At 33.6% G+C, this 21,284-nt stretch overlaps 2 protein-coding genes and 1 pseudogene across 3 annotated transcripts; 1 reads left to right on the top strand and 2 right to left on the bottom strand.

The window, feature by feature from the left end:
* Positions 1 to 2,951: 2,951 nt before the first annotated feature.
* On the bottom strand, positions 2,952 to 4,549 carry LOC143570637 (pectate lyase-like; annotated as a pseudogene).
* A 6,973-nt stretch (positions 4,550 to 11,522) lies between these two features.
* Positions 11,523 to 12,287, bottom strand: LOC143570638 (BAG family molecular chaperone regulator 2-like). The gene is made up of 2 exons (XM_077056239.1): positions 12,041 to 12,287; positions 11,523 to 11,892 (listed from the first exon to the last, which is right to left on the bottom strand). Exons 1-2 carry the CDS (start codon positions 12,285 to 12,287, stop codon positions 11,663 to 11,665), a joined length of 477 nt encoding a protein of 158 aa, XP_076912354.1. The 3' UTR covers positions 11,523 to 11,662.
* A 2,883-nt stretch (positions 12,288 to 15,170) lies between these two features.
* On the top strand, positions 15,171 to 18,182 carry LOC143570640 (putative membrane protein At3g27390). 2 transcript variants are annotated; one of them, XM_077056240.1, is made up of 10 exons: positions 15,171 to 15,264; positions 15,345 to 15,453; positions 15,564 to 15,756; positions 15,942 to 16,075; positions 16,172 to 16,460; positions 16,661 to 16,767; positions 16,870 to 17,005; positions 17,253 to 17,451; positions 17,527 to 17,770; positions 17,867 to 18,182. In XM_077056240.1, the coding sequence occupies exons 1-10, from the start codon at positions 15,171 to 15,173 to the stop codon at positions 18,096 to 18,098; spliced, it is 1,737 nt and encodes a 578-aa protein (XP_076912355.1). In that variant the 3' UTR covers positions 18,099 to 18,182. The 2 variants fall into 2 exon arrangements, with proteins under 2 accessions (XP_076912355.1, XP_076912356.1); XM_077056241.1 differs by having other exon boundaries at positions 17,875 to 17,938.
* The last annotated feature ends 3,102 nt before the right edge of the window (positions 18,183 to 21,284 follow it).

Genomic DNA, 21,284 nt, shown 5'->3' on the forward strand with positions numbered 1-21,284 from the left:
AACATCTACATCAACAAACAAAATTATTTTTATAGCAATTATATTTTAAAAGCTTAGATAATTCATATATGTGTCAACCAAAATGGATCGCATGGCCACATCTAAAAAGTCGTTACCCCGAAACGGTCATGTTGTTTGTAGGTTGTTTGATTAGTATGGAGCAAAATATGTACTTTTAAATTGCGTGTTTATATTTATAACCAACTCGGTTGTTATTTGTTTTGTTTTTTGTAATTTTAAAATAATCTTAAAGTATCCCAAAAAAAAAACTATACGAGTCGTATAGCCTTATACGGCTCGTATAGGGGCTATACAGTACAAGGGAATAAAACAAACACTCCTGGCCAAAAATGACTTGACTATGCACCTATACGACTCGTATAGACCTATACGAGTCGTATAGACTCTCATGGTGTTTGAATAACCTTACTGGTGTGTGTATAACCCAAGCCTAATACAAAATGTATAGTTGCTAGATCTGGTTGCTTGGCATGGTTATAGAGGTATATGCTCTGTATTTTCTTTCTGACTAGAGAGGATAGATGATAGATTTGAGCTTTTAGGTAATGGGTTACGGGTTGCCATTGAATGGTCTGAATAAGTGACATGGCAATAGTGTAGAATAGGTGAGGATTCTTATAAATGCAACTGTTAGGCCACAAAGGGGCACTCTAGAGGTGTCAAAATGGGCTGGTCAGGCCGTTTTTTTAGTACGGGTAGAGTTGCACCTGGGTGGGCGGGTTCGGTTGGATGGCACACGGTTTGGATATGTTCTGTTTGGATGTGTTTTTTTATCAGAACATAATTACCTATAGATTTGAACCATTTCTATCACTAAATACTAGGAGTCTTGACAAAACAGTTGAAACCAAAGCAAGTAGGCCGGTTTGAAATTTATGTGGTTCGGTTTTGGTGGTGTAATGGTCCGCTTGACAGATTGGAACCTGAACTGACCTGTGTAAATCCTATTTATTTTTCATTTTATGAAATACACAATTATTTCATTTATATGAATATTTTTTAATTTATGACTATGCAATCCATTTTAAACCAAAGGTCATTTACTATTCTCCAGTTGAACCAAATTGAGAACTTGTGGCATGTTTTTCTATTTTGAGAGTGGTTTGAATCGGTAAACTGAAAGCCTTACAGGAACCATAATTCTCTCCCAAATTATATCTACACCAAACAATTACATCCCTTCATCCACATACATTACACTATACGAAAAGAACTTTCAATCATTTTCGTTCACGTTCACGTTACATTACATTACATTATTTCAAATTTTTAATAAGCATTCTCGCCCTAAAATAAGTTCAGAGAATGTAATGCAGTTTTCCACAATTTAAATAAAAACTTACTTGTAAATAATCTCGCTTCTGTGCATTATGGCGCGCGGTTTGCATGTTACCGCTCTAGTTCTCATCGCCGTTACAGGCCTTATCATGGCTTCCCATACGCCAACACACTCCCACAAAGCATCACCGCCAAAAGGTTCTGGCAAAAGCTCAGCACCATCTCCATCTAATGCCCTGTCTTCATCCGATGATTCCTCACCTGCTTCTTCACCGTCTCCATCATCCTCAAGCGACGATGGTTCATCCCCTAGCCCATTCGCTGATGAGTCAAGTGCTAGCCCACTCGCACCGGAATCTTCTATTGCACCGAACTCTTCTGATGCCCCGGATTCTTCTGAGGCACCGGAATCCTCTGACTCACCGGGAATTGCTGAAGCACCGGAATTAGCCGATGCACCAGGTTCAGAGGCTAATGCACCAAGTTCTGAGGCTAATGCTCCAGGTTCAGAGGCTGACGCACCGTTTTCTGAAAATAATGCACCAGGTTCCGAGGCTTATGCGCCGGCTTCCGAGGCCAATGCACCAGTGTATGAAGAAGATACTGATGATGAAATTCGAGGGCATGACGCTGCTGATCTCTTGAAGGCTGCTATCGCCGCTGGCGTTGAAGCGATTGCAGGTCTATTTCTCTTCAAAATTCGATTGTCGTAGAACGATTTATAATTTTTCATATTAGGATGCAATATTGGTACATAGGAACCCAATTTTGGTAAATATTCCACATTTTGTATTACAATTTACAAGATTTGATACAAGTTATTTTTAACTTTTAAATAAGTTTTAGGTTCTAATTTTAATAAACATTGGATATTAAATAATAAGTAAGTATTGAAATTATTTATTTATTTATTTATTTTTGTTTCGTTTTCTCAGGTCGGGGGTAGTATATGACGGGCTGAATTGCTGAAAGCGATCGTTTCTTGTATCCACACATGATTGACGGCCCAATAGCTCCACACTTCACCACCATTTTCTATTAGAGGAAGAAAAACACAAGACTTGGATTCTAAAATCAGATACTAAAACACATATTTTTAAAGAAAATATCTCTAACTAGACTAAAAGTATTATAACTGAGTTTTCTTATATAAATTGTAGGCATTTGGATCGGGTATTTATGCATAAATAGGTTGTTTCAAACATTAGGCCTCTTCCTACTTGGTCCAAAATTGGACACTCTTGTGTTATAACATGAGGCCTTAAATGGGTCGGTTTTTGTTTGAATATGCGAGTCCATTTAGCTAAATGAGTTGTGTTCAAGCTAACTTGTCAAATTTTTTATTTGTGACTAGACCTGTTTATTATTATTTTTTAATTCTAAAAAATTGCTTTCCTTCGTAACTTTAACAAGGCGAGCCACTCTAAGCATAAATGTTTTATACACATATTAGTATTTTTGTGAAAGTTTCTTTTATCTCTAAGGTGCGAGAAAAATAAATTAAAACAATTTTTCAGGTTTAAAAGGTCGTGTTCATGTCAACTTGAGAAAGCTTGCGTTGTGTATAAGTTTATTGACTGGCATGATTTTTCATGTTTACGTCAACTCTCAAACATGATCCGTTTAACACATCTATGCTACTTATATTTTTGGATTGATCTTATATTTTTCCTAAACGACAGATATTCAAATGGTCAACTCTTATGCACTTAATTTCTCAATCCATATGAATTAACTCATCCTAATTCATATGCAACCAAGCACAAAGGTTGACTTCTTAGTGAAAGCAAGAACAACATGCAAGATAGGACATCCAAGAAACTCAAAATGTAATACTGTCTGATATATGTTTTAAGCCATAATCCATGATCAACAATGAGACCCTTTTCTGCAAACGAGTGCACCGGCGCTCTGCGTCATGGCCCCAACTAGCGTCGATGGCCTGCCACTTAAACTTGAAGCTCTTGCAAACGATGAAGCAGCACCTCTACCAGATTCCCTGAAATACGCACCATTTAACATCAAGTCCCCTTCCAATCTCCAATTCCAGTTCTTCCATTCACTTTCGGGTGCGTTTTCATGCTTTGTTACCTATACATATACATTCATCCGCGTCAAAATTCTACAACACTTGTAAACAAAACTCACTTATATGCATGCATGCTTGCATACCTCCTTGTCAAATCTTGTATTAGGTGCCAAAAATCTATTGCCTTGGCTATAGATGGTAGGAGATGCACTACCTCCAATTGCATACATCTCCCAATGAGTATAATCATTATTAACCACATGGAAATACCCATGTCTACATCTGCAAGATAATTTCACATTCAAAAGTCAAAAACTTAACTACCAAGTGGTTAATTAATTAAGTAACTTAATTGTAGACTATTACCTTGGCATTCTTTGAACAAGACCTTCACCAAAATGGTTAAAAGCAATGGTGACTTGCATATCTTTATCTTGTGTATAACTATCACTATGTCCCAACAACATGACTTTATCATGATGAGTCATGTAATTGTTAGATATCGTGATCGCAGTGGACCCATGTATGACATCAATGAGCCCGTCATGACAATTCGACAACGAGCAATGATCGATCCACACGTGTTTGCTCACGAGAATGGAGATCCCGTCACCGTTGGATTGATCCCAGTGCCCTGCATGATGTGGTGAGTTCCTAATAATACCATTTCCAGCCTGCTGACAATCATGTATGTGAATGCCATGTATGATAATATTAGTAGCATCATGAATTGTGATGCATGGACCATTAGCAATATGAACATTAACACCTCTTCCATCTATGGTTTTAAACGAGTTCATAACAAGTTCTTGACGTAATTGTATAACCATGTCACGTTTAAATATGATCCATAACGGTTCATCTTGAATAACCGCATATCTAAGTGTCCCGGGTACCGGGTTAACCGGATTATCATTCCCGGGATCGGTAACGACGTATATTCGCCCATTTCTCCCGCCGATCGCATTCTTTCCAAACCCGATAGCGCAGTCAGCTAACCGTTGGCGGTTAGTTTCCCAATTGGGATCACACCGCCAGCAGTCGTCAATGGGGTTGCCAGTGGCGCAGGAGAGGTAACCCAAGTTTCTCCGTGAGGCGTTGATGCTCCGGTGAACTTCGTTTACGACGAAGTGGGGGGTTTGATTTGGTGGTGATGAAGTGGCAAATGGCAATGGCTAGTGAAGAAAGCAAGAGGATTAATGGAAGAAATGTGTTGGCCATTTTCGGAAACGTTTTAGCCCGTTGGGGATCTTTAAGTCAGGCCTGAAGCGTCAAAAATGCTGTTAGGAAAAGATTGTGAAGGGGTGAGATTAATGGGTGTATGGGAGTGTTTAAATAGTAATAACGGTGCCGTGATAAATGACGTAATTAGTCTGGTATTGCAGAACCACGTGTAAATTGGGGTTAAAATTAAAACCTTAATTTTTCTTGGAGTTCTCACTGTGGGTCGTTTATTCGGTTAGTGTTTAAACTTTTTCAATAGTTTTATGGTATAATTGGACTAATTAATTTAGAAATAATTATAAAAACTAAAATCAAATCGGTTAATTTGAAAAAAACTTCAAAAAATTATAAAAAGATTTGAAATGAGTTTAAAATTATGGAAAGTATTTAAACCTTTAAAAGTTTGTTGAAAGATTGGTCAACTTTCTAATTTGAAATGATTTTAAATATGCTATAAATATTGAGCATAAATTAAGGGTATTATAAAAAAACGAAATTTATAAATTTACATTTTCTTATTATAAAAATTTAATTAAACTTTTTAGTTAGATACAGATATATTAAATCAAAGGTTATGGTTTAATTTTATGAATAATAAAAAAATATCAAAATAATAAACTTGTGTTCTAATATTTTTACTAAATAATATAGAGATAATTGTAAAAGTTAATGCCAAATCACAAATATTAAAATCAAATCGGTTCTAATTTTACTAATTAATTCTAATAATTTGACTAATTAATTTAGAAATAATTACAAAAATTAAAATCAGATCGGTTAATTTGAAAACTTCAAAATATTATGGAAAGCTTTTGAAATGGTTTAAAATTATGGAGAGCATTAAAACATTTAATTGGTCAAATATAAAATTATGGAGAGTTTTATGGAGAGTATTAAAACATTTAATTGGTCAAATTAAAATCAAATGGTTAATTTGTTACTGACATTAATTTTGACATTTATGCCTAATTAAAAATTGGCCAAATATAAAATATGTAAAGTTTGTTGACATTGTTCAAATAAACGTAAAACAGTTTATTTTAATACTTAGCCATTAAACATGGTCAAATCTTTCCATAGACAAATGTATTATATCTTCTTTTAGAATTCAAAATTCAAAAAAAAAAAAACTTTCCATTTTTTTGAAAATTCACTAAGTAAATAATTTACTATTAGTTTTTTTTTTTCTTTAACGAAATTATTTCCAAGACTTTTAATATAAGATTCACATATGCTAACACAAAAAAAAATATAGATTATTCATATAAAAATGAATTAATTTACATGAATAGTGTAACCTCGATAAAATGATAAATAATCGTAAATTAATAACTAAAATGCATTCGTAATGACCAAAACAAACACAATCAACCTATTTTTAATCAAATACTCCATCCATGCTATTAGCCAATCTAGCAAGTTGAGTCGCCGGTAATTGAAATTATTAAAGATCAATAATGTTAAATATACAGAATTATTAAAAAGCAATTTAGTAAAAATTATTAATGGATGTAACCGGAATAATTACCAGGATAATTCCAATAACGAAATAAATCAATCATATTATCCGAAGAAGATCGTTTAACCGTAGCAAGAGCGCGAAAAATTGAGCGTTTCTTATCACAACCGTTTTTCGTAGCAGAAGTCTTTACGGGTTCTCCGGGAAAATATGTTGGTTTAGCAGAAACAATTAAAGGCTTTCAATTAATCCTTTCCGGAGAATTAGATGGTCTTCCCGAACAGGCCTTTTATTTGGTAGGTAACATTGATGAAGCTACGGCGAAGGCTATCAACTTAGAAACGGAGAGCAATTTGAAGAAATGACCTTAAATCTTTGTGTACTGACCCCTAATCGAATTGTTTGGGATTCAGAAGTGAAAGAAATCATTTTATCTACTAATAGTGGACAAATTGGCGTATTACCAAATCACGCTCCTATTGCCACAGCAGTAGATATAGGTATTTTGAGAATACGCCTTAACGACCAATGGCTAACGATGGCTCTGATGGGCGGTTTTGCTAGAATAGGTAATAATGAAATCACTGTTTTAGTAAATGATGCAGAGAAAAGTAGTGACATCGATCCACAAGAAGCTCAGCAAACTCTTGAAATAGCGGAAGATGCTTTGAGAAAAGCTGAAGGAAAGAGACAAACAATTGAGGCAAATCTAGCTCTACGACGGGCTAGGACACGAGTATAGGCTATCAACGCCATTTCATAACCAGTCGGTGTGTCCGAATAATCATCAATTTATACACCCTATATTTGGTTATTTTGTTTGACTTGATTCTGTCGATTAAATACAATCAAGCAAAATCATATTTTTATGTAACGAAAAAGAAATAGAATAGAAAAGATAAAAAAAAATATTACTAAAATCAAATGGGTATAAAAACTTATTAGATACCATTGACCGCGGTATCTAATAAGTTCTACCTACTATTGGATTTGAACCAATGACTCCCGCCGTATGAAAGCAATACTCTAACCGCTGAGTTAAGTAGGTCATTTATCTTCACAAAGAAAACCAAAAGGGACTCCTCCCGTCGATGGATTATAAATATCATATTACTTAGAAGCAATACCGATCAATATGATCTTGGATCATGGAATAGTCATCTTGACAAGAAATTATCTACATAATAAAATATGTATTACAAGCACTAAGGGCTGTAGCTCAGTTGGTAGAGCACCTCGTTTACACGCGCGCCGATGTTTTTCAGGGGAGTGCATCATGCAATCAAAAAAATTGATCTTATTGATAAATCGATGTCTTACTCGATAACTTTGAGGGAAGAAGAGTATATCTCAAACACTTCAACATGTCCATTGAATCTTGAAGTTTGATATAGAATCTATATAGTTTATAGGAAAATCAGATTAAAATAAAAAATAATACAAACAATAAAGTGAAAAGAAAATTAAATAACAATGCAAGTAACAAATAATATATGAGAATTGACCATTACTGTAGAATAAAAATTTTACCGAAATGTTGTGTACGGCTAATATATCGAAGAGACATCTAGGTGGACACCCAGAATGATGCCATGTGGACAAAATGGTTTTGCTTTAATAAATTAGTTAAATATGTTTTATTTTTTAAGAAAGCTAGAAAAACTTTGTGACATATAAAATAAATATTTAGATCGTTATAGTAGAGACTAGAGAGGGAAGATCATGGTATGGTGTGGTGAAAGAAAATCGATTGGAGCTGAAGAAAACGTTGATGGAATTAGATAACACGCCAAATTTGGATTTAAAACATAAGACAAGGATTCTCGTTCTTGTGGTGTAGGAGTAGGAATCGAAAAGGTAATGTTTTAGGATCGAGTCAAGAACATTCTATAACTCTATTGTATTTAACTATTTATAATGTTCTTGTTAAGACTGTTTTTGTTTTATATAATACTGTATTAAAGAAAAAAATAAAGTGAGACGAATAATTCTTTTAATAATGACGTATCCAAAGGAAGAATCAACGTCATATCGGTGGCAATTGGATTTCTGACTCGGATGAGATGGAAACAAAAGTCAACTTTTTTTCCAAAATAGGCGGACAAAGTAACGGATTTAAAGTATAAACAACCATCTATTGAGGAGATAATTTCACACTTCCAGGAATATCTTTTTTGATGATCAGGGTTTTTTCAAAGGGTTGGTCACTGTGGGTTTTACTAGAGAGCCTTTATCACGTACTAGTGAGAAATAAAATGTGAAGTTGCTTGTAAGAGAATGCAAGAAAATGCGGTAGAATATGTTATTTCGTCATTAGAAGTGGCGAATTAACTAATTCTTTATAATGAAGTGTGAATTAATCCAACACCCTAACCTTGTAAGTGGGAATAGATGTTGATTGACACTAGGGTGTTGGGTTAATTTACAACTTCTAGTAAATAATAGTTAATTCGCCACTCCTAGTGACGAAATAATAATTACATGACATATCTGCCTACATTCTTCAAAAAACAACTTACACGTCTTATTTCGCCACTAGTAAGTGAGAAATACCCACATCTGATTGTAACTAAAAGAGTAGACCACGGTTTTCGTCCCTGTGGTTTGTCCAAATCTACGATTTTAGTCGAATAGTTTCAAATTTGCGATTTTCGTCCTTGTGGCTTCATTTCACTTGCAATTAAACTCGAATTCATTAACTCTGTTAAGTCTAGTCGTTAAACCCATTAGCGTGTCTCTCATGTGAGGGGCAATTTTGTTTTTTTTTCTCCCCAAATAAACCCCGGTCCTAACTCGTAAGCCCTTCACATGAGGGGCTAGGGTGTATTTAGAGGGGAGAGGACAAAACTACCCTTCACATGAAGGGCACGCTAATGGGTTTAACAACTAGACTTAACAAATTAGTGAATTTGGGTTTAACTGCAAGTGAAATGAAACCACAGGAACGAAAATCATAAATTTAAAACTATTGGACTAAAACTGCATATTTGAACAAACCATAGGGACGAAAACCGCAATTCCCTCAAACTAAAATAAAGCCCGTAGTGATCAACCATTTACTGAAAGCCTCAATTATAATGAACAAATCCAATTTCAATAACTACACCTTTCACTAAGTCCATGTGTTATGTGTGTGGGGCGCTCCGTTTCATCGCAAGCCATTGGCGACTGGCTTATGGTGTGTGTTGGTGAAAAACACCAAGACCAGAATTTCACATTTAAATTTCTCAAACGATTTTGGGGAATTTTGAAAAGGATTTCAGTATGATCATAGAGATTTTTTTTGTAAGTGGTAAAATAAACCAAAGATGTAATCGGTAATCACTTTGATTCCCAATGTAAGTGATACTCTACAGCCTACGGACCCACAAATCTTATAGGTTGCATTTATATGGTGATGGCAAATAGACTTGTAAATAGACTAACTAGTAAACTACCATTTTCGTCTACTCACCCACTTTTTTCCTTGTGTACACTTTGTGATACCCTTGAACTATGGTGCGACCAACAATTGGATAATGGATATAAATAAAAACAAAAAACAAAAAAACAGAGCCTCTTTATTGACCATCACAACGAAAGTCTTAAGCCTTTTGTAGCAAATGTACAGTAAACTTGAATTAGGTTATGTCTATTAGAGTTTCTTGTACCAAATGCTGTTTGTGTCAGATAGCCACATGATGCCTTTTACGACACTTATTACGCTTATCCTAAAAAGCAAATGCTACAACAAGTCAGCTTTCGTGGGTGTGTTTTATATTTATAGATGTTAAAGAATCAAGAATAAAATGCTTTAGTATATAATATAAGTTTGGCACTGAAATTTAATTCTAGGTCACGGTTTAGATTTTCAAGCCACTCATATGGCGTTGGCTTTACCTGCTCTATGATAAACTCTATCTAAGCGTTGTTGGGCTTTGGTTTTATATTAGAGCCACCAGCTCTACGGTAACCTCACTCTTCATCAATCAATTCCAATGCAGCCAGCAAGCTAAGTAGAGCTCCTCACTTTCAATGCTACAATATACATATCAGCATACAGTTTATTTGTTTTGCAATAAAAAAGAAAGTCAAAAGATTGTTCGTAGGTGCTCAAGATCTCCAACGCTACGGATGGAACCACGGTTGATGGGCGGCTTTGTCAGAGGCGTTCGAAACTTTAAGAAAATAAAATTTTTAATTGCAATAACATATATTATATTAAACATTTGAGCTATATAATACACGTCTATATTATTAAACAATGTTCTCCGTCTCATCTCTAGCTCCCAAACCTTGTTTCTAACTTGTTTGTGCTATTGAGTTTGGTTTTTGGATGGTTGTATGACCATCTAGGCTTACTACACTTGCATCATTGATATAATCAACTATTTATTTAAAAAGGTTAAACTTAAAACCCCATGACCTATTTTGTAAAACACCATAAAAGATAAAAACCTTAAAAACAAATCTACACAAGGAATGAGGGAATTGCACGTTTGTACCTACCATTTTTAAACGAGGAATGTAGTCATAGCCCCACTCTCAAAAGTGGGAAACATCAACATTTGGTTTTTTGCTTCTTATTTGAGGTTGTACAAAAAGACATCATCATTCTTTACAAGAATTTTGCTTGAAAAGAAAGCCTTATTTCTTGGTATAAATGAGCATCTCCCTGTATATATATTATTAAATTAAACAGTTATGTCATGTCGTTCCACATATAACAGAAAATAGTTAATATATTTTGTTAATTACAATATTATTATTATGATTTATAGATATACTTTTTTGAATGAAAGGTAGCATTATATAAACGTCAGCTGACTAGGAAAAGGCTAGAACCGAACAAACAATAAAGTTAACTTACACGATTAAAAACTTCAAATTTACATAAATTATCTCAATTTACTCTCGTATTCTTCGATCTAGAAACCACTCAAAGAAAGCTTTGTTATCTAATATGTTTATTTATTTTTTTAAAGTAATATCATATAATAATAATGTATACTTAGAATTATGTGCCTTTGTTGGAGCTTTAGAGGAAGCATGCGTAACGGAGCTTTATGTAATTAATAGTTTGTACAACTTGGGACTACTCAAAAGTAGATTCATTTTTAAGACTCCTCATTTCATTTCCAATATTTCTTGCCCTATGAATGAGTGCACATTTCCCCTTAATTTCTCATTTTATATGCTAGTTTATGTCATTTCATATAACTATTTTATTATTTGTTAAATCATATATAGAAACAAATGCATATAGGAGTGAATTGCAAAGGAACATCTTCACTTGCTTTTGGTCATGATTGTTACAAACTAATCTGCATGTATATATATATATATATAACTTTAAGGAATTGTTTAAAATCTAAAGATTTATATCTTACAATATTATTTTATAAGTTTAGTTGATTTGTATTCAATAATGGATTTTTTTGACAACCTTATAAAATACTCAAATGATGTTAATATTAATACTAAACTCTTACACGGGAAAGCCATAATAACGCGAAAACGTTACAACTAATCTAGATTTAGGTCGACCAAACGAATACCAAAAACAACATTGATCAACATAGTATCAAGATCCACCATTTTTAGGATTACTCAAACAAAGTAAATCCATAAATAAATTAGGATTTTTTTTGTTTCTTGATCAATTAGTGTTATCATACACTAATTGCATGATTAGAAGCTCCAATGTCATTTGTGGTAGCTAATAACCCATGTAGTTTCTTCTCTTTGATGGCTGGATCTTCCAACACTACAACCTTGTCTTTGTCTCCAACTCCAACCATGTGTAGATGCTCCACATCCTCCCTCTCTTTTCCCTTAAACAATACCCTTTGCTCCTTTGGCTCCATGCCAGTCACTATTGATAACAACATCTTCAATTCTCCTGTTTCAAACCAAATGTTCTTAGAAAAAACTCAAGCATAGCAAAAATCAACATGAATGATATTCACAAAAACATTGAGTTGTCAAATTTTTTGACATAAATAATGGTATAAGGTAAGACCATGATGTCGTTTATCGAGTGGGCGTACCAAATGTTGAAGTTGCTTGGATGGATATGTCATGCCATTGGGAACCATTTGCAACTCTAACCATGATAAATCCTTCTTTTTGGCCATCAATGTCTCTCTTTTGAACAAGCATCCCACCGGGTCTTAATTCCCATTTGATTTCTCCGGTGATGGTGTTGCCACACTCCTTGTCTCCATTGCTACCGCCACCGCCAATGCGAAACTTGGAAAGGCTCCTTTGGAATCTCTTTGACTTCAACTTTATCATCTTTAACTGGTTTTCTTTCCAATAGGGAGACAAGTGGTAATATGGTTGGAGGTGCTTATATAGCACCCAAAAAGACTGGGGTTGGTGTTGGGCCCTTGTAAAAGAAGGGCATAGTGGCAAACACATGGGGTAAATGACTAAAATGCTCATTAACAGATCTAACTTATATGGTTTGGTGTTGGGCCTTGTAAAAGGGCAAAATAAGAGGGTACATGGTCATCAAATAATAAACGAGTTGAGTTCGAGCTCTTGTTAACTAAAAGAAACGAGTTCAAGTTTGGCTCGGCTTGACTCTTTTAATTAACTATACTAAACTATTTATCAAAACTAACTTTTATATTACTAATTTATAAAATAACATTTTAGGAAGTGCTAGATTGCTGGTCATTGATTCCATTTTTTTAACAACTAATTTTTATTTTTCATTTTTTTTGCCTCTTGTGAGGCTTAAATCCTAATCTTTGCTAGATAGCACCAACGTTTTTACCACCATACCACAAGTGGTGGGACATCACTGATTTTAGATTCAAATTAATTTGAGATAAACTATAGAAAAAAAAGTCATAGAAAGTAAATCCGAGCTAGATTTAACACCGGAATCATAAAAGGTTGGCAGGCATATTTAAACACAAACATTTCCCCTTTTTATAATCTTTTTTAAGATATACTTGCTTTTTTCTAATAATATCTGGTAAACAACTTAGCTTATTTTTTAAATCTGAAACTAATTAGTTGATTTTTATACATTGTACACCTTAGTAACAATATTATATTTATATAGTTATCACATATGATCGATTATATGTGAACAGTCAATTTAGCACATTCATTAAATAATTCCATACAAATGGAATATCATTAACAAAACAACTAAATATACACTATGATTCTGTCATGTGATTTTTGTAGCCATACCATATGATGATCACATAATGTAGTTCAATAATAACAAAAACATGTCTTCTAATTATAAATTATGATTTTCTAATGCATTTGTCACAATATATTTAGGCCCAGGACAAAAATTTTTGATATCATATTATAGTTTACCTGATCCATGGATAGTTGTATAGTATTTGTGACAAGTGACAATATTGTTGCTAATATCTTGATCTTAAGATCTTCTGCTTTTTCAATCATATTTAAGATAAACGAGTCAATACTTTATAGAATACGTACAAGCTTATCATCTTGTATCTAATTTTAGCAAGCTTATAATCTTGAATAGGATATTGATCTTCTATAGGAACTTAGACCTTAATCAGAGATGGATTTGTTTAACTCAAACCGATAATTACAAAAGTGTAAATGGCTCGACAATATACCATAAGAGTAAATTCCAGCAAATTATTAGACTTTACTTGGTTACTAAATCATTTGTGAATACTTAGATAACCTACTTTATCATATAAACCATCGATCACACAATACATCTATCATTCAACTTCTTGCACTATAAATATTTCCAGCTTTGCTTGTAAGGAACTCACAAATTTATTTATTGTTGCCTAAATGGAAACTTTTTCAACAGTTCATATATCCAATACTAATCCCAAAAAAAACATGCTTAATTATGAAGTTCTCCTCTCATCCGCAACCATTATGCCTAAAGCGCGTTGATGGTATTTGAGTTGTGTTATTCCTTATAAAACAAATACCTCTCATACTCATGGTCTATGTTGGAATTGCCTAAGGATGTACATAATGTACATTACACTATTAAGGCATCCGACAATCTTCTATACTATCCCACGAGGGCTGATGTGGACCGGAGACATTACGGGAATGTCATGAAGCCCATGTAGTTTGGTATATGAAGCTTGGCCTGCAGGGATTATTTAACTAAAGAGCTTCAATTTACGCACTAGTTCGTAGTCAGGTTGAGTAGCCACTAAAGGACTCAACAAGACTTGCTAAACCACTTGTACGAATGACCCATTTGTCAAACAACCTATAAAGTAAAGTTAAAAAGAACAAAGTTTGTTTTAAATGTAGAAAAAAAAGAAAACAAAACCATAAAATTTTGTTTTAAATGGCCATTTTCCATCAATTAAGTTTAATATTTATTTTAAACTTCTATAATTTTATAAAAATACGATTTAACTCATCTAAAAAATCTAAAATTTTTCTTTATCAGATACTGATAATCTTAAAGTGCAAAAACAATAAAAAAAATTCTGGAAGGCCCATATTATTAAAAAATTGAAAACGGACAAATTACAAATAGCAAGAAGCTCAAACATACAATGAAAGGAAAGAAAGTGCAATCTTCTAACCCCGAAACTTGATACCAATCTATAAAAATAAATTACAAAATTAAGCTTACACCATTTTTTCTCATTCTAAACTTGACATTTTGCTAATATTCTTCATCCAAAAGTATAAGGTCGATTTGATATCATAATTTGGACATCGAAATTGATGATTATAATAAACAACATTGTTCGTTGAATTTCAAATAGCTTGAATTGCTTGACATTTCTTGTCATGTTTTATAATCGTTTCGGTATTTAAGTATATCTTTCATCTAATCCAATCAAAGTGTACTAATTTGCAATTCATGATTATATGGGATGAGGTTTCAAAACAAAACTAATGACACACAGCATCCAATTTGTGCCACCCAACACCATGCCTCTTGTTGACAATCACCCTTTTGCAACGCACGATTAAAATAAAGTGTTCGCATAAAATAAAGTTTAAAAAAGATATAACGCGGTGGGCTCCCCCGTTTCCATGAAATTCCGCTTTTTTCAATCAATTTATATTTATATGATTCCATTAATAATACTTTACACTTGGAATCCATAGCAAAACGCTAATAATAATAATTTGTAGTAACATTCGGGAGATGATCCCGAGTTTTTAAACAAGTAGTTTGTCATGGAACCTCCACAAGGGTTTCTGCTGCATCTATGGAACTTCATATGCTTCTTACCTTACTTCCTTGGTCTTCTTATCCTTGGTCTTCTCAAAGGTCACCTTTTTATTATTACTATTACTATTTTCTGCTTAATACTTATAATAATTTAACCTAATTAATATGTTTAATTTCAGGTGCCATTGTTGCCCCAATAGTTTGTGTGATTATGACAGTTGGCAATTCTGCTATTGTTTTAGGGCTCTGGCCACCACATGCTGTCTGGACTTATTTTTGCATATTAAGGTACTACTCCACTCCTCTTGTTTATTATTATTATTTTATTTTTTATTTTGCTATCTATGTATATGTAAATATGTGATGATTTTATGTTATTGTTTTGAATGATGCTGCAGTGCGAAACGATTTGGGCCGGTGATGAAACTGGTGATGTGTGTATTGGTTGCGCTACCACTTGTTTTATGGCCCGTTTGTGTTGTTGTGGGTAGCATTATTGGTGGCTTAGCTTATGGCTTTCTTGGACCGGTTTTTGGTACTGTTAAAGCTGTCGGTGAAGGAAAAACTGATAAGTTTCGCCATTGTGTTATAGTAAGTGAGGAAAAATTGGCCATGATTGTGTTAGGATTGCTTATTTGAGAGGTTATCAGCTTACTGTGTTACCATAACACAGTAAGCTGATAACCGGATGCTTTATTAACTTATTAGTTTATTCAGCTTATTAAAAGTTAACTATATTATTGTCTCTACTGAATGTTATGTAATGCGGTTGTCAGGACGGGACTTGGGATACAATCAAGTGGAGTATGACATTTGTTAGGGACTTGATGGATGTGTGCTTATATTCATACTTCTCAATGACGGATGATCTCCGGAAACAAGACCCTCCCGGGGGTAGAATTGAAATCAGGTTTGAAATGTTTTGCTTTTCAAAGTTTGAAAAATGAGTCGTTTAAGCTCAACTCAGTGTTAAACAAAAAGAGCTTATTTTGTGCTGGTGTTGCAGGGTGGTTTATGTTCCTGTAGCGATTATTGTTGGGCTTCTAGGGTTTGCGATTGACTTTCCGGTGATCACAGTTATTGCAGCCCTAAAAAGCCCGGTTATGCTGCTAAAAGGGTGGCACCGTTTGTTTCATGATTGTATAGGACGAGAAGGCCCGTTTTTGGAAACTATTTGTGTGCCATTTGCAGGTCTTGCAATCTTGTTGTGGCCTTTTGCTGTTGCTGGAGCTTTGTTAGGGTCCATGTTGGCTGGCATTATTCTTGGTTTTTATGCAGCTGTTGTTGCCTATCAGGTCAAATACATCTTTTATCAGTTGACTTCCAAAGTCAAACAAACTGTCTTTTAAACTTCAAATCCAAGAACTCTTACGGTTTTCATGATAACTTCAAATTCTTTAAATTTAGAAAGTGAATGTCGAAAATGTAGCAAGTCTGATATCAATTTTGAATATGAAAAGTAATAGATTTGACATTAAAAGTCAAACTGTAACAGGAGTCGTCTTTCTATTTCGGGATTTGCTATATTGTAGCTGCATTGTCGATCTATGATGAATACAGCAATGATATTCTCGACATGCCTGAAGGATCTTGCTTTCCAAGGTAAAAACCCCTGCAGCCCTGCTCTCTAATATTATAAGTTTATAGCTTAAAAGTTTTTCAATTAACCTTTGTCTTCATGGCTAATATTTTCCACATGAACAGACCTAAGTACCGAAGTAATGCGGGCGCGCAATCCGGTTCAACTACACCTTCGGTCTCAAGACCTGCTTCCTTCAAAAACCCACCATCTCGGTCCAGTTCTTTCACTGCCCCCATGGTCGAGTTGAAACCATTGGTGGTTAGTCACTCAAACCCTTTGCTTTATAGGTCGTATTTTATCTTCTACGATTCAAACGGGTAAAAGTTTAAACTTTACAAAAATGGAAACCAGTCAAATGCATTGGCCGGGGATAAAATATTCTTAGTAATACTTATTTATAAAAATTACCTTGTTTTGACGAGTTACCTAACCCGCCTATTTTCCACCTCTTATATATATGATATATGAATATAATTTGCTAAACTTGATCCGATAAACGGTGTAGTTGCTTGATAGTTTATTTCAAGAATGTCGTCGTCAAGGTGAATTTATGGTTTTAGAAGGATTAATAACCGTTAAAGAGATTGACGATGCAAAATCTGGGAAGGCTAGTGGAAGAGTGATTAGTATCGGTCTCCCCGCATATTGTCTTTTCCAAACACTTTTACGGTCTGCAAATGCCAATAGCGCCGGCATTTTACTAGGTAAATAAAAACACTATCGATTTTTTTTATTATTAAATATTTTGTTATAACATTTGTTTTGATATTATACTCTAGAGGATAATGTGACGGAGATAAATACCACAAACAGGCCAAAAGACGGGTTCTATGACTGGTTCTTGAATCCCCTTTTGGTGATCAAAGACCAGATTAAAGCTCTGAATCTGACCGAGTCAGAAGCAGAATACTTGGGGAAACTAGTGCTGTTGAGTGGCGATGCTGAGAAGCTGAAAAACTCGAATATTGGCCCGCCACCAGAATCTGAGATTAGACGGGCTGAGCTTGATGCATTAACCCGAAGGTAATACTACTTTGTTTAATGTTTCGTTAAAGTCAGTTTTGTGCTAATGACTGTATGTTTTTTTTTCTTTTATTTTATTATTTTTTTTTGTGAAAGACTTCAAGGGATCACTAAGTCAATATCAAGGTACCCGACATACAGAAGGCGGTTTGAGAACAGCATAAAGGCGATACTGGAAGAACTGGACCGCAGGGAGATCAATGGACGTCGGTCGTTATCAGGATCAGAGAACACGTACGGTCGATTGTTTAGTAACCAAAGATCTTTTAAAACTAAAACGAGTAACCAAGAAGATGATCAAGAGGCTGAAAGAGATGTTGATGTATAATTGGATTTTACTAGCATTTAATCTTATTTATAAATGAAAAATGGTCTTCTAGTTAATCAGTTTCTCTTAGAATTTTTTAAATGTTGCTAATATTTTGTTTTATTAACTGTTCTTAATATCAACATTTAATCTGGGCCGTCTAATGAATTTGCAAAACTACGATTTTAATGTTGTTGACTTTTTCTGAATGACCATCAATATAAAACTCTTACAGTCGTCTTAAAATAAGTTCACATTTATAGTCCATCACTTATACAACAATATATTGTATTGACACTTGTGTATTTTAGGTTATATTTAATGATAGTATAGAAATACATGTTACATATCAAGTTCCTGCTAATAAAGTTATACTTTTCCATTCGTTTTATTGTATGGAACATAATTTCGAACTACATGTGAAGAAACTCCGATTTGACCCTCAATCGGGATCAAACCTATGTCTCGACTAGGTTAGGGTTTCGAAGGTACTGTTTTGGCTGTCACAAGTTTAATTCAGATTGACACCTGCAAAACAGATCACCGTGAGCTCGTTACGAGAAAGACAAAATGGGGGGGGGGGTTCTTCTCGTAAACACCCTACGACGTGAGAATCAGTACGTTTCCGACGAGGAAAGTACAAGGAAGTATAAGTGTGTATTTGATGGAATGTGTGCACCTCTTTGTTAATTGTATGAGCATTAATAGCCGGGAGTGAGGAGAATGATTGGTTAGGTTGTCACTATCAAAAGAACATTCCATTCACCTGAAGGAACATGTGGACCGTGGTTATCTCTTATTAGGTGTAAAAGTTGGCCATATGCAGTACCATTAGGGAGTGCCTTGTTGGCATCCTCTCATTGGTCCAGCTTTCACATGCTCCTACCTATGTAGGTAAACGTCACTATCAGGGAATCTTTTGGTTATGATCAACTATATGCCTAACGGTGCCACTTGTATTCTTCCGCTTGCGGATGACTTCCGCAGGCTTCTAGAAGTGTTTGGTGTAATCTCTACGAGTGGCTACCGCGAATGTTCCTGCAATGGTGGGTCTGGGCTACGGGGGCATTCTTGTGGTCTAAGAGCCTCTTTCAGAACCAGTCCCTTCAGCATGCATGCATTTACATATATGTTTAACTCTATTCGTTACATCTTTTGTCATGTTTCTGTCCTTCTCATAATATTTCTTGCTTTTAATTTTCAAATTTCCATGTTCTTGAACATATATGTGAAAACAGTTTTCATGAGCTACGTTTTTTGTTTTTATATAAACTCTTATAGACAATAATATCTTGTTTGGATCGGAAATTAAAAAATATCTACTAATACACTACAAGTTTTATTTCATTCTTACATATTAATAATCCATCTATCTATTTTATTCTAATAAAGTAAAATAATTGTGTACATGTGTTAGTTTGTGGTTAAATCTCATAATTTTTTTCTCCCCAAACTAATAATTATGTTAGATCAATAATTATTCACTTTTCTTTTACACTCTATTTATAACATGATTACTTTATTTTCCTTTAAACTCTATTTTATTATATATACTATACATTTTTATAAAAATAAATATTCTTATAAATTATAAATATATGCTTTAAATCTATCCATTTATTTTTTTAGTTAATTTACTAAACTATATATATGTTAAAATGTAATAATATATGCCATTCACTTTCATATGTAATAAAGTTTATCATAGTCACTTTCTCAGTTTTTTAAATCAATAACTGTTTCAGGTTTCTTGTGAAACTTAAATTTAATTGTTAGGTCCAAAGTTGGTAAATAGATTGTGTGGTATAAGTTAACTACATTTTGGCTCAAAATTTGTTTCGGGTCAAAAAGGGGTAATATGAGTATTTTTAAAAGTTTGAGAATGCAAGTAGATTTATTATCAAATTTGTTATGGGTTCAAAGTTTTGACTTGAAAATGTCGAACCAATGAAAGTTCGAATTTTAAGCGTGATTTAGGTTTCGAATTTATTTTCAATAACATTTTTGGAAATAATGAAAAGATTCGGGATTTGGTTAATTGACTATTTTTCTCACGACTATTAAAATTTAAGAAAAGACGGCGAACATTTTCGACAGGCTACCTCCAGTCCTATCAATAATTCTAGCTTTTATCAAATTTGAAACATTTGTATCAGCATTGACTTTTCTTTTAATGGTGATTAAAATGTAGTGTGTGAAACATGCCATACAAACTTATGCTCAAGTGAAGCAAGACATTCACAAAATTGACCATGTTAACGTGTTATTTTTGTATGTTGTCATTATAACAAAGTCGAGAAGCCCCCTTAAAATTATAAAAATCATTTTCATGGTGTAGCTCAGAACTATTATTGTATGAAAAGTCTTTTTGAAAATTGATTCATAACCAAAATTCTTTTAATTATATATATGTGTGTGTGTGTGTGTGTGTGTGATACCGAGAATCAAAATTTCAATAGATGACCGTTCTCAGGCATGTTTTTGAACTTGCGTTATTACTATTATTTTTAACAAAGTTCATTTTTTAAAAAAGAAAAATCATTTTCTGATATAAATAAAATCAATTTGTGTACAAATAGTATAGATATAAGCATAGATGTAATCATTTTTCATATACAGTGTGTACTTATTTGCTTTATTTATAACTTTATTATTTTAGATCATCTCGTGTGTTACACGGACTTTATAGCTAGTAATATATATATAAAAGAAAACTTTAAAATCCTACGTGTCATGATGTACTCGCTCCCTCATTTTATAAAAGCCATCAGATTACTTGATTTTTAAATGGTGACTTCTAATTGATTTAGCCACTTGATATTAATTATTATATTACTCAAATAGTATTAATGTGAAAGATACTTAAAAATACTTCATTATAAGATTAGAAGCAAGCAAAACTATCAGCTTACAATAAATTTTTTGCTTGGAAAGAAATTAAGTGGATATAATTAGTTTTTTAAATTGTATTAAGCATATATATCATATCATCTTTCTTTGGAGTAAACTTTACATATCTATAATAATCTATCTATCTATAATTGTCAACATAAAAATTCTATGTGTCGTGATGTGGTTGCTCCCCACCTCCTCTTAGACCACCAGATTGTTTCATTCCTAAATGGTGGCTTCTTATACATTTGACCCGAATTCGCTGATATGGGTCTTACCAAACCCGAATAATTCTTAAACGGATTATAACATCTA

This window comes from Bidens hawaiensis, unplaced genomic scaffold, assembly GCF_021521415.1.
Source record: "Bidens hawaiensis isolate Kalapana, Puna unplaced genomic scaffold, B.hawaiensis_p1.1 tig00025014_1, whole genome shotgun sequence".
Taxonomy (NCBI): domain Eukaryota; kingdom Viridiplantae; phylum Streptophyta; class Magnoliopsida; order Asterales; family Asteraceae; genus Bidens; species Bidens hawaiensis.